This window comes from Xiphophorus couchianus, chromosome 14 (genome assembly GCF_001444195.1).
Source record: "Xiphophorus couchianus chromosome 14, X_couchianus-1.0, whole genome shotgun sequence".
In the NCBI taxonomy this organism is placed as follows: Eukaryota; Metazoa; Chordata; class Actinopteri; order Cyprinodontiformes; family Poeciliidae; genus Xiphophorus; species Xiphophorus couchianus.
Window position 1 is genome coordinate 13,787,753 of NC_040241.1, and position 14,286 is coordinate 13,802,038.

At 37.4% G+C, this 14,286-nt stretch overlaps 1 protein-coding gene across 5 annotated transcripts in view; it reads right to left on the reverse strand.

Moving 5' to 3' along the window:
• Positions 1 to 14,286, reverse strand: part of LOC114157570 (ATP-binding cassette sub-family A member 1) — a 188,776-nt gene that overhangs the window by 101,038 nt on the left and 73,452 nt on the right. For 4 of the 5 annotated variants that reach the window (XM_028038645.1, XM_028038647.1, XM_028038644.1 and 1 more), the window contains 4 exons: positions 7,282 to 7,505; positions 4,331 to 4,406; positions 2,541 to 2,746; positions 529 to 577 (listed from right to left, as the gene is read on the reverse strand). In XM_028038645.1, coding sequence (XP_027894446.1) covers positions 529 to 577; positions 2,541 to 2,746; positions 4,331 to 4,406; positions 7,282 to 7,505 — 555 coding nt within the window. The remainder of the gene's footprint in view (positions 1 to 528; positions 578 to 2,540; positions 2,747 to 4,330; positions 4,407 to 7,281; positions 7,506 to 14,286) is intronic. The other variant, XM_028038646.1, reaches the window with a different exon arrangement.

Genomic DNA, 14,286 nt, shown 5'->3' on the forward strand with positions numbered 1-14,286 from the left:
TACAGGTTCTTGCATCTTGACACTAAGGCGTCTTGATTAAACCTGCTACATCAGCTACACATATCTGCAGTTGCTTTCACAAAAACTAGGGCTACATCTCAGGAAAGTTTTAGATATTCTTCTCCTCACAAGAATCTCTGGTTGGAGTTCCTGCTGCAGTGAGCAGGTTCTCAGACTGGTTATTGATATGCTTACAGTAACTCAGGTCAAGCATGTACAGCAGAGGCATCTGAGGACTGATGAGAGGGTTAGGGTTGTGCCGAAACACCAACTGGTGCAGAGCACATGGTCTTGCATGCAACATGCCGTCCACCAGATCCTCCATGTCTATCCACGAAGATAGAAATGGAGGCATTTTTGTATTACAGGACTCAGCATGAGTGATTAAAATGTATTTCAAAAACCTTTGGTTTTTAGCACCAACTTTGAACCAAACTCTGTTCCTTTTAAACTCTGCTTGTCTTAACAAGACCATTGTTATATGAACGATGTATCATTGTTACTTTACCACATGTTTTGCAATCTTACATGGCATTTCTGTATCCACGCCGGTTTCTTCTGCCACTTTCAGAAATATCTGCAAAATAAACAAAATTGAAACATTTTTTATTATATTTAGGTTTAGTATTTACAAGACACTTCATATCAAGTGCACAATTATGATTAATTTCTGCGGATAACTCTACAACACAAGGACAACTTTCAGGTTTCTTTATTTTACAATATTTATGAATGTGAGCGTTCTACACAGACCTGTCATAAAGTTTCTGTCAAACTGCTCTGTTCCATACGTCTGGTGGGATGAACTTCATTTGAACACATACCATGTAGCTTTTCCGTAATGATAGCCCTGTTTTCTGTATTTATTTATGCAGCTCATTTCTTTCCAGACTTAAACAATCACGTAATTTCTTACCATATATTATTTCAAATAATACAGTGTACGTTAGATGCCCAAAGGGTATCCTCTTGCTTTGACAAAAAGATGCAATTCTTCTAAACAGACTGTTTTCACATGGCCAATTTCTTCATTCAACACTATAGTAATTTTCCCAATCCAAGCTTCTCAACAGTTGACTTTTTTTTTAAACCAACTTCCACAGGTTCTATATGTTCATGTTCAATTATTAATAACCGAGTATTCACAGCAGCATATTCAGGCTTCAAAAGATGAAATGGATGAAGGAAAAAAAAAATTCTTGTCATGGTTGACTTTCAGTACATTTAAAAAGCAATTATTCATATTGCCTTCCAGCCATGAGTGTCTCTGGTGTGTCTAAGGTACATGAAGAGTCATCCACATTTATGATCAAGCAGTATGTCTGTCTAGTTCACCTCCAAAAAGAGTCATCCATATGGGAAACTAAGACTTCATATATAATTGAGAAAAGAATCTGTAATATTATACATGAACCATCAAAATCACAGAATAGTTTCAGTTATAATAAAATAAAAACAAATCAGCAGAAAACATATTGTTGCTCTGAAGTAAATGGCTTTTTTGAGAAAATTATTGTTTACTCTGTTATCATGTGATGAGGTTGCATCTTAAAAGGTGACTAAGAGAAACAAATAGTCAGGAAAAGAAAAGAAACAAACCTAGAAACAAAAAGACCTCACATCAAAGAACCAACATAAAGATCAAGTATAGAGTATTGTGCACATTTACTTTAAAAAAGACTTTAAATAAATGCATTCTTAATCAGTCGCATGACCTCACCCTGAACAGTTTTGATAAATACTGAATTTGACAAGTTTAAAAAAATTAAACAAAAGTAATAGTAAAAAATAAATAAATAAAAAAAAGGATGAACATTTACCAGTACTGTAATAGGTCAGTTTTGACATAATCTTTGGATTTTTATCTCGCTGAAGAACTCACACCGAACCAGGAAAGCTTGGTGCCGAAAAGCTTGATTTTGGTTCCACATAAAAGGACCAGAAGAATTTAGTAAAGTCCACATTTAGTAAAGTCTACATTGGCGGTAAGGCTGAAAAGTACTTTTCGAGGAATGACTGTCAAATAACCAGCTAGCATGTAAATAAGGTATAATATTTACTGTGAGGACTTGTTACTCTTTGCTGTAGTTCTCTAACAGTGAGCTATGGAAAAGTATTATTTTCCTTTTTGTTGATTATACTTTTAAATTTGATCCACTTTTGTGTGCCTCCAGATTATTTAAGAGTAGCCCACCTCTTCCTGGTGAAAAGAAAACTGTAGGTCATTGTCTAGGCCAGTGATCACTGTTTTAAAGAAATGTCCCTTTGTATTATATTGTATTTAAAGTTCTGAGAAGTAGAAAGAATATGATACAGAAGTTGTGAAACTGTAAAAGTATGGACAAAACAACTACTATAGTTCCTTTTATTTAAAAGAGATTACAATTGTGATACCAGTGATTTGGGTTAAAAATAAAAGATAATTTATTAAAATTGAATATTTCCCCTACTACTGAAGATAAAATAAGGATATAATTCTTCTAATCTTCCTACAGTGAATTTATTATTTTTGAATGCTGTCTATGCTGCCGTCAGTTTACCTCCTCCAGTGTGGTGTCAGAGATGCCATAGCTGGTCAGGCCAAGGTCAGCCATAGCGAGATCAAGCTTGTGGAAGAGTGTGGCGAAGGTCCCGTCTCTGGCTCCACTGTAGGGCAGGATGAAGGTGATTTCCTGACCGATGCTCTCCAAAAACGCAGCTTCTGGTACATGGCGGCGCACAAGCTGAGTTACAGCAGCAAGACCTGCTTTAATAGGTAAAACAAAAAAAAATCAATTTAAAGAACTGTCTATACAGAATGTAACATTCCCCCCCCCCCCCCCCCCCCCCAAAAAAAAAATTCTCTCCTTCTTGTTGAATATACATTTTGATTTGATTTGTTTTTGTGTGCCTCCAGATTATTTACGAGTAGCCGCTGCTAAATTTCAGCAACCACATGGAATATTAAAAGACCTGCAGAGTGGCATTGGTGCAGTACTCCCAAACAAATCAAGACATCTGAAATACACAGAGAAACACACTGAAAAGGTTGTGCACCTGATCATTTGACATTTGCAAAAACACCTTCTCCGAACAAACTGTAACTCCTCTCAGTCATCTGCTCTGAAGCGGGGATTTGGTGAGGATCAATCCACACAGCGTTGCAGAACACAACACATCCATTATTGATCCAGCGCCTCTCATACATAATTACTGAAGCTTAACAACTACTGGCTTGGCACTTTGTGGAGAAGTAAATGGATCTACTTTACACTTCAGACTGAATCACTTTTTGGAATGCACACGTGGGTTTGTGTGGTGATGTGGTCTGCTTGTTTTAGACTAATGAAGAATAATGGGTTGTCACTTATAGAAATGTGATTCCTGCTGTTATGCTGCTTTCTGTCTGGTGTTTAACTGTTGTGGAGAAAAAGGTATTTTCCTTAAACCTGCCTCTGCCCTTCGTGTAAAGGTGTGCTTCCAATTGTTCTGCCCTGTGGGTGCCTGTGTTGACCTTACAATGGACTTTGACCCCTTCCGGGGTGTAGCCAACCTGGTATAAAATCACAATTGGGATAAGAGACCGCCACTCTGCACCCAACGAAGCAAGGAAAGAAGGAAGGATCTGGTTTCCTCAATCTATCTTTAGTTTGTATTTATAAACACCAGAATCTAATCAGAATCTGTATACGAAGAATTTTCTTAGTGATAAAACCCTTACAATTAGTTGAAATAAAAATACCAAAAATAACTTCATGCTTAGTTTATACTGTTAAAAAACATGCATGTATTTAAACTCATGTTTGCCATCTTAGACAGTCTGATACAGTTTATACAAATAATTGACAGTGAAGAACGAAATTAATGTAGTTCAATTTAGTTGAGAACTGTTTAAGTTATTTATGCAATGAAAATCGTCAACAGACGTCAACAGTCAATTATTACAAATTGAAAGAAATTAAAAAACAGTGGAAATAAGAACACAAAATGTGTGTGTCTAATTTGAATTTTAAAGGAATCTTGTCTAATTTAGTAGCCAGTTTAAAAAATGAAGGTTAAAAAGATGAGCCACAAAAGCAAACATTCAATAAACTAATTAAATAAAATATCACTTCTATTCAACACTGTTTTCCACCGTAAGAAATGATAGTTTTCCAGTTTCTATGCTCTTGCCAAAAAGTTTTGGAGCCTCAGATGACGAGAGCTCAGGGAGGAAAAAGAGCTGTTGGTATTTATGGTTTGAATTATGTGGAAATTAGAAAATGTACAAAAACAAAACAAAAAAAACCCCATCTAAAACATACTTAGAATTTTTAAATATGCATGCAAATAAACCAAAATAACCGTGTACCTGTACGGTCAGAATTGTCCAATGTTTGACTGCCGAAGCCGTCATCTGGACTATCCCTGGAAGGACGGGCTGTCTCCTGTTAATCAGAATTGGATTAGAAAGACTATCATACCTTACCACTTAGAATGATGAGCAGTGCCTCCTAGAGGACTCCTATGAAGCATTAATCAAATAATGTGCCTCTGTAAGTTTGTACTTAATTAGTGTAAATAGAGCTGTGTGCGTACATCAGCATGAAGTGTGCTTAATCTGTGATGAAAAGTGTCCGCTGTTCCCATCATTAAGCAAAACAACAGAATATAAATATCTGATCTCAGAAAGAAGTTGAGTAAATCTTATAAATTTCTAGAATAAAATGCAGTTTTTTCTTCTTTTTTCCAGTGAAATTACAATGACTAAATTAACTTCATTAAACAGTTGACTAAATTGCTATTGAAAGAGTCTCCAACCTTTTTAATCCGAAGAGAAATGTTTGGCCCTCAGTCCAGCTAAATAAAATGTATTTAGAGCTACAAAAACTACATAACTTTTTGAGAGGAGACAACTTATACATTTGGATAAATATCCACTATTGGAAACGTGTCCTTCTTGAAGACCACCATTTTATTTCTGTTTTAGACTTAAAAATGAGAAAAACATAAGTCTTCTGCAAAAAGAGGATGGATTGATTTTCTACAACAGGATGTTGTAGAAAACTTATTTAAATAAAGCACACAGTGTCTAACCCAATCACAAGAAAAATGGATCTAAAAACTCACTGGTAGTTTTAATGGCATTATCTAAGTGTCAAACGTAGGTCTTGTAGGCTAGCAAAAGCAGCAATTTAGTTGTAAGGACATTTATTAGTTATTGAAAGGGCTAAACTAAGATCATAGCAGTGAGAAGATTGCAATAAAGAACCTAATTTTAAACTGCTTACCTAACAACAAAGAATATGTTAAACATTCTTCTGATCTCTGTTTATACATCAAAAATGCATAAAATAATGAAGGAACTATAACAGAATCCAGTTTTCCAATAATGAAAAACAAAACTGTTATTTTAGGCAGACCATGACAGAATTGCCTTAACTACTGTGTGCCCTTTGTGTGTGCATGTCATTATGTAATTGCATTACCCTCCATGCATTTATGTTGTTTTTGTTTGTGTTTGTAACTAATTATTCATAGCAGTGGAAGAAAAGTTGTGGCATTAAACTTTTGGGGAAACTCAGCAGGCCCTGAGTTTATAAGATATTCCCACTACACTCCAAACCGCTAACAAGATCCACAGAAAGGAAACACCTCCACACTGCAAACGGCCACAGAAAGGAGTCGTCACAATCCTGCAGACAGTAGACCGCCCTGCACTACAAAATCCCCCGTGGAGGCAATTAAACGCAACCCAATCCAAAAATAAAGACGCCCATCTGGCAATACCATCAGGTCAGATCGCACTGAGCGGATCAAATGCCCACACACAACCGTGTCCACCACCAACATCTCAGAGCAGCCCACATGCTGGCACCCTTGCCACCAGACAACCTATGCCTGTTCCACCAAGGCCGATTTCCTGCCATCAAGTGAATCGCCAACCCACATTAAGCAGGCGTCCCGGGACACAGGCAGACAACATGACAACACCCATAGCCAACACCGGATGAGTCACACATATTAGCCCAAACTTTCTGAACATACCGGAGAAAGATGCAGAACCCTGCTACTCAAGCTACTAAGAGCCGAGCAGGGGGACATCTCTATCTATGCTAATGAAAATTCATTCACCTCGGCAAGCAGACTGTTAGCAGCATCCAACAAAGTATGGGACTTAACCCAGTTTAGACTGACTTAGCTGGGCATTTTCTTAACTCTTGGGGATACTCATAGACTATGACGAGTATCAGAGTCTATGAGTTATTCTCTGATGTTTAGGTGATCATTAAATTGAAACAAAGTTCAAAGAAAAAATCCCAAGACTGCGATATGTGGGAGTGTCAGTCACTATCCTGATGCAGTAGTATACTGAGAGTTCCACACGCTTCATGCCATTAAGCACACACGTCTTGAGCCGTGTTTGATGGCCCCATTAAGAAACCCCGTTTTTAAACGCTGCGTTTTGTTCCAGCAGTACCATATGTAAAGGTACTCCAAGACGAACATGTTGAGTCACAGTTATTGTATTTAAGTTGAATCTGTTGCATCATTTTATCCATTTAATTGATTAGTTTTATAATTAAGTCGATACTTTTTTTACTTTGTATTGCCATTAGTGTATTATATGTACATGATAGGATAAAGACCCCCATCTGGGTCTTACTTACACGACAGGATACAACGTTTTGCAAGATGTGCTTTATACAATTTCTTCAGATTTGTAAAAACTTTTAGATGCGCTATCATAGGTTGAAAGATTTAAAAAGAACAAAGAACAGCTGTTCCATTGTTATATTATCTAGTATTTTTTTCTCATTAAATGATCTCATTAACTGAGAGCATATTTTTTCGTCTAACTTCTTGCAATTATGCTTTAGAGTACAGCCAAGTAATAGATGACTGGATCTTAGTGTGTCAATGTGCATGGGGATTTGCTACGTTGGAGGGCTTTTGAGTTTGAGGATTATGATGTGTGCACCGTGTTTGTAGGAATCAGCTTAATCTGACTCGCACTGCGAGTCTTGAACCTGACGATGAACCACTTGCATACATTGGGTGGAACCTTCAGCACAGAGAGCCAAGGTTGCAGTTAGGCTCTTTTGATTCTTGTGTGCAAGTATCAAAAAAAGGTTATAGCTTTGCTTTATTTTTAACATGCCAATATCCAATTTTCTCAAGGAGAACACAGCTCAAATTTGACCCATGAATGTACAGAATGTTTACTACTCTGCCTGCTAACAAAGGCACATACGCTAACACATTGGCAAAAAAGTCCAATTGCTTTCAAAACAAATTATTTCAAAAATAAAACATGCTCACCATTTGTTCCTCCTTGGACAGATTTTGTGTGATATTTTTACGTTGATTGGTAATTTTTTCCGTCCCATCTCTGACCAGAGTCAGGTAGTAGCCACTGCCGAAACACTTCTTCAGGAAGAGCGAGGAGCCGCAGCATTGCATCTTTCCTTGAGAGATGATGGCTATGCGGTCTCCTAAGATGTCTGCCTCATCCATGTGGTGTGTTGACAAAATAATGGTGCGACCTGAGGAGAACCACAATAGACATGTCTTTTAGATAAATGCTGAAAGATAAAATAAAAGGCAGGCTCCAAGTACGGCTTGTAAAAGTTATTCATGAAAATCCATACAAAGCGTTTTTGTGGACACGGCCTCCTAAAAATGAGGTAGATATCAAAATCTGAATCCGCATGCCGTCACTTATCTTCTTAGTGTCAATTTCACTGTGATATATTTTTTTCTCGTGCCTTTGAACGTGGTAACAAAGCAAACCGAAGAAAAGCGCGTGGGTGTGAAACTGGGACATAATTAAAATAACGATAAAGGCCTTCCACAGGCTCCTTTCCAACATTTCTATAGGAAACAAATTTTACTCCAGCTCTGTTTTGTTCCCAGAGTCCTTTGATTCGAACGGCATCAAACTGAATGCATCTGCAGTGACAAAAACGGCATGAATCGCACGATTATTCACAGGTGTTCTAATCCTTTTACATCACGCTGGATCAGATAACACATATTAATTATCACATACCCCAGAAAGCAAGGGAAAAAAACGGCAGATTTGTAATGAAGTCACAGCGTGGTCCTGTCTCTGCTGTCTGCAGGAAAGCAGCATCAGAGAGAAATGGGTTCTTTGATCCAGTCATGTTTTTAAGTAGCAAACATTTAACCTATTACCTCTATTACAATGAAAGATAGCTGCTTTGACATGGGTTCCTCAAGTGATTTCTTATTAAAACATCAATAAATTAAATTGCAGTCACATGCTAGAGACACACCTTTATTGTCAATGAATACTTTGAAAATTGTTTCAGTAGATATCCTCAGAGTTGGCCTAATTAAATCCAGGAACGTTAACAGAAAAAATTGTGATTATGAACATAAGAATTATGTTTTTTTTCTTCTTTTGACAACAGAATCACTGTAAAAATAAAAAACAAATTCAAATAAGGGCTAGCTCTTGGAGATATAAAGCAACTGCTCTCAATTGAGGCAGAAAGACAAATAGCGTAGAATTCATAGATGTGTAGCCACTGGTTAGATTTACTCAGTTACATTTACTGGATAACTTTTAGGGGAAAAAAAAGTTATTTTGTCTTGCCAACATTGATATTCTTTTCTTCTGCCTCAATCACACATGACCAAATATACAAATTATCCAATGGCATCATCCAGTGACTTCCATGACAGCCAATAGCTACTTTCCTTTCTGAGGAGTTGGCAACAATGAGCAAACTGCTACGAATACTTTCTGGATGAACTGTAGGTAACTTTAGTGACTGCTAGCTTAGGAAGTTGGCAAAGTAGCTGCTAAGCGAAGTAGCTGTTAGGTTAAGTTGCTGTCAGCTGAAATAGTCGTTAAGCTAAGTAGCAATTGAACAGTTGTCAGTTTGAGTAGTACTTTGCCAAACTAAAAGCCACTGAAGCTATAAGTTTGAAGAGCTGTTGCTAGCTTAAGTGGCAATTAGCAATAGTATCCATTAAATTAAATAGCTAATTAGTTTAAATTGCTAGCTATTAGCTTGACTTGACATATTTTCTAAACAATTTTTCATGTATTGTTATTGCTGAAGGCTAATAAGTACTCCACCTAACCTCACTTTAGTAGAATCAAACCTTGCTTTTAATATATTTTACATTAAAGAGTAAATGTGATATGAAATAACCCTAATAATTATTTCAAAAATATTTAAAAATTTTCTTCTCTGGTCACAGAAGTCAGATTTTTGTGATGCTTTTTCTGCAGCATCTTCAGTTCTTCCAACCTACAGAGACACATCTCTACATGTGAAAGGTATAAGACATCAGCGTTCTAAATTTAGTACAAGCAAGGGTTTTCACCCTTTCTGCACAAATGTTGAGGATGGTTATTACTGCAAAGGGTCAGGCACGGTGCTGAGCAAGGCTGTTTTTGCACAAAGTTAAATTTGTATCCTCACACGTCACATTATCCCGGGGATAAGGACGCACTGAGAGGTCATCAACTGTGGCCCGTTGTAGCCATTTTGCTTGTCCAACTATTTCTACATGCCCTGTTTCTCTCTTTCTCTCTCCACGCCAATGCGTGCCCTGCCTCCAGTCAAACTGCTTAATTCATCTCTTCACAGTAAAGCATTGCTGCATGATGTTTTGCCTCGCAAACTCAGCCTTCCTTCTACATAAAATGAAATGAAACATCAAGACACGCAATCCAATCAATTTAACATACAGCAGGGAAACTATAGTTTCAAAAAAAAAAAGTTACGGCTGAAGAGATTGCTTGCGGTTTAGTCTAACCGACTGGGCTCGTTTTGCATGGGATGGTCAAACCTGGGAGATGAATGTGTCTGTGTATGTAGAGAAAATCCAAAAAGTATTGAATCATTTGCAAGTTGGAGGAAAAAATAAATTTGTTTGGACTGCAAACGGCTCTCAAAGGTATTCTGATTTATAGCAAGTTGCAGCAAATTAGAGCATGTAGTAATATACCAAGGATGTGTTCAGATAAATTGCTGTTTTACATACTCAAAACACATACAGCAAAGTAGAGTTACCCAACTGTATTCTTTTATTTAGATTCCTTCCCTCTAAATCAAGTTGAGACAGGTGGATTTCACAGTGGATGAGAAAGGCAGGATGAAAACATAATGAGCTTTGGCTTTGTAATAAAGAACAAACAAACTCTATAACTGCTATTAGTGACAGTCACTTCAAGACATAAAACTCTTAAGTTGACATAACTTAATTTATATCCTGTCCATTGGATTACAAGACCTTGTGCTTAGTATAAAATTTTAACAAATTTAAAATTTTAGACATTATGGTTTATGAAAATCATTTATTAGTGTGACGTAAGATGTTGTGTACTGTCATGGAAAATGTGTTGTATGTCATTACTATGTTGTTTTTAGTCATTTTTTGGATGTTGCATGAAAAAAGAAATACTTCTATATTTTATCCCATTTGTCCTGCAACACTGACTTCTGCTATACATTAATATGCATTTGTGTGATAGTTGCACTATGTATGGTATATAAAACACGTTGCAGTCCTAAAATAGTTGGAACACGAGCTTAGTTAACATTTTTCTTAGTTCCATCAAGTTTTCACTGCAAATGCAAAAATGTCGAATTTATTCAGAATTAATTTACATTAATTTTGACTACATTCATGTCACATCTCGTATGCATGTTGTAATTTACCATCCATTGCAATTGAATTTATACATTAAATCAGTGGTTCTCAAATGGGGGTACGTGTACCCCTGGGGGTACGTGGAGGTACTGCAGGGGGTACGTGAAGCTTTTCAAAATATCTTTAAAAAACCAGTAGGCTCCTCATAATAAGTCTTGGGAAAAATTATTTTGTGAAAAGTTCAATAAAATATAAATGTGTGTTCATGTACTGAATTTTATATTCAGTATTTAGTTTCAATATCCTTTAAAATAAAACGGTTTGACTGGTTTTATACCTTCCTGGTGGTCACCGTCTTCTGTTTTCTTTTTTGTTTAACCGTGCAATGTTTGCAATATGGATGTATTTGTCAGGTTCACTGATATAAGTTGTTTGGCTTTAATAAATCAGACAGTGATTTTACAGCACTGTACCCCTTTTTAATTCCAAAAATGTTTTGCCCGTGTCAGGGGATACTTGACTAAAAATATATTTTTAAGGGGGTACATCACTGAAAAAAGTGTGAGAACCACTGCCCTAGAGCAACGCATGGAAGGAGCAGAGAGTAGAAACAGTAGAAAGGTACTCAACTTTTTCTACTACTTTTACACGACTTCACAGGCCCTCGCATACAGGTGCTGGTGCGAGGGCTTTCACAGGCCAGGGCCTTCACATGCCTTCGCATCCAGGTGGCGGTGCGAGGGCCTTCACAGGCCAGGGGTCCTTGAAGGATCCCTGGCCTTCACAGGCCCTCGCGTCCACGTGGCGGTGCAAGGGCCTTCACAGGCCAGGTCCATGAAGGATCCCTGGCCTTCACAGTCCCCTCGCGTCCACGTGGCGGTGCGAGGGCCTTCACAGGTCAGGTCATTCAAGGATACCTGGCCTTCACAGGCCCTCGCGTCCACGTTCGGTGCGAGGGCCTTCACAGGTCAGGTCATTCAAGGATCCCTGGCCTTCACAGGCCCTCGCGTCCACGTTCGGTGCGAGGGCCTTCACAGGTCAGGTCCATGAAGGATCCCTGGCCTTCACAGGCCCTCGCGTCCACGTTCGGTGCGAGGGCCTTCACAGGCCAGGTCCTTGAAGGATCCCAGGCCTTCACAGGCCCTCGCGTCCACGTTCGGTGCGAGGGCCTTCACAGGCCTTCACATTACCACGTGGTCGTCTTATTCAAGCACTTCTGAAGGAACAGCCTGCGATGTCATCGATGACATCACGTTCGTTTTGTCGGTCTGATGTCATCAGTGACAGTCAGGGACGGACGTGATGTCATCGATGACATCGCAGGCTGTTACCTCAGAAAAAATGTTTTTTATACCTATGTTACATGTCTCAGCTGTATTGAAACAGTTGTAACAATTGATGTTTGTTTTGTTTTGTCTCTTCTTCTCCTTTCTTCCGAGTGGGAAGCCTGTAAACAAGAACAGCTTTAGCGAACGAAGAGCGACCGCCGTCTTCTTCCCCAAACTCTGTCTGTTTTATTACAAATTGTCAAAATCATGAAATCATGCAATCATACATTGAACATTCCTTTGTGCACTGAAAAAAGTTTAAGAACCACTGCATTAAATTATGTATATGCTACATATGCAGCAAAGCATTCCAACTCCTTGTGTCACCACAATGCTGTTTTCCTTACATTTCTATGGAATTAAAAGAAATTGAGTAGTCAATTCAATACTTAAGAAACTTGGGAATAATTCTAACAAGGGAACTAAGTCAAACCGAAATTAAGAACTTCCCTATATTGAGAGATATAATATAAAAGCATTTCAAAAGATAATAAAAAAGGACACCATATTTTGTATCTTTGTTTATATATATATATCTTTTTTTAAACATCGTTCTACCAGATCTTTTAAGTATATCATTTAATATTTTATTAATTCACCTCAGATTTGAGCAGTCTATCGAAAGTGATTTCCATGTTTGTCAAAGGTTGTTATAAATATAAACATAAAAGATTTCTCTCCTAGACAAAAGTGGAGTAACCGTTAAATAAATGTTTTCCAGGGATACGTGTATAGTTTACATTTGTCCTGTTCAAGTTTAACTACGCATTTTACATTTTGAACTAAAAGTGATCATACAGACCGATTTAAAAAATGTGTATACCTAAAAGTCAATTTATTTCAGAAACTTTATCACAAGATGAAACATTTTATATAGATTAATTAAAAGTAGATGGATGTTTGAAAGCAATTCTGTTAATTAGAATGATTTTCTATTTTCAGGCAATAAAAACATAATATTTAAAATTACATTAGACCACTAAAAACACATGGAGTAGATACATGTGGGTTTATTGAAGAGAATGTTTTCTCTTACTTTTACTACAAAAGGTACTTTTAGTCTGACAAACAGGCCTCATTTGAATCCATATTTTAATTCACTGAATATGACTGTAAATTCCAAATTGCTTGAAAACTGAAAGAAAACATCTGTTTAGTGCCAATCTTTATCATAATTAACTTCATCAAGCACCTATGGTATGCAACCACATTTTCTTACAACACATTGCAGAGAAAAATTCCTGCTGACCAAACATGCAAGCAAACAATAGGAGACGTGGGTAGGGCAAAACTGACCCAAGATGTCCTTGTTTAGTTTTGGTTTGTTTTTTTCAGCAGCCCAGGGTCAAACCATGATGGACAGAGACCCTGGGCAGACAGCCATACCACCTATATCGAAAATCTTGATTGATTATATAATTTATTCTCAGGGCTCTATCTGTAATGACTGGGGCAACTGAATAGTAATCAACTTCCAGTGAAGGATAATGACCAAAAAGTCATAATTTGCTATTTCAATCACTTTCTAAAGTAAGGTATTTTCTTCTTGTTTCTTTTTTGTTTCCTCTTTTCTTTTTCTGTTTTTCAAATCCTAATGCATACAAAAGAGACAGAATGTAAAGTTCGTGGAGAGCTATGAGTCAGACCAAGGAGCCAATAACTAAAGTTTTAGGTTTTAGATATTGTTGAAGATTATCTTCTTATGACAAGATGTCAAGATTGAATTAGTTTAGCTTACGCCAACAGTTAAATGAAACATATAAAGGCTTACGAACATACAATCTATATTAAGAGTACTTTATTTCCAGTAATTTAACATAAAGGATAAAGCGCCACCAAACAAATAAGCCACCACTCAGTTTAATAAAAGTTACACCCACTCTGAGGCAATGTGGTCAACCTGTCCATGCGGAAAACCTCCACATTTAATAAGCTGTGATGAACTGTAATATTAACTCTAAATTCATCCTTCAGTTTTTCACACAAATAGACTCCCTGTAGCATTTTCCCACATCCTTTGCCTAATGACAACCCTTCATAAGACAGTGGCTCAAATAAAACCGGAGAGAAACAAAAATGAGTCATTTCGAGCAGCCACAACGTGGGGGTTCTCATTAGAACCGAGTTATCTGCAGCTAACGATTGGAGTAAAAAGGGCTTGATTAGAGAGAGGCAGATGCTAATGACATAGCGAGGGCGGCATGTCACTCAGTGCACATTAAACATTTAGACATTTGGAGAGAAAATGTGCATGCTCTGCTTATAGTCTTCAGCAACCACAGTGTATATAAAGCCAGAGAGTGACAGGCTGACTAATTCAGCAGACAATTAGGGAGTCTGTCAATAAAAGCTACTTGTCTTCTCT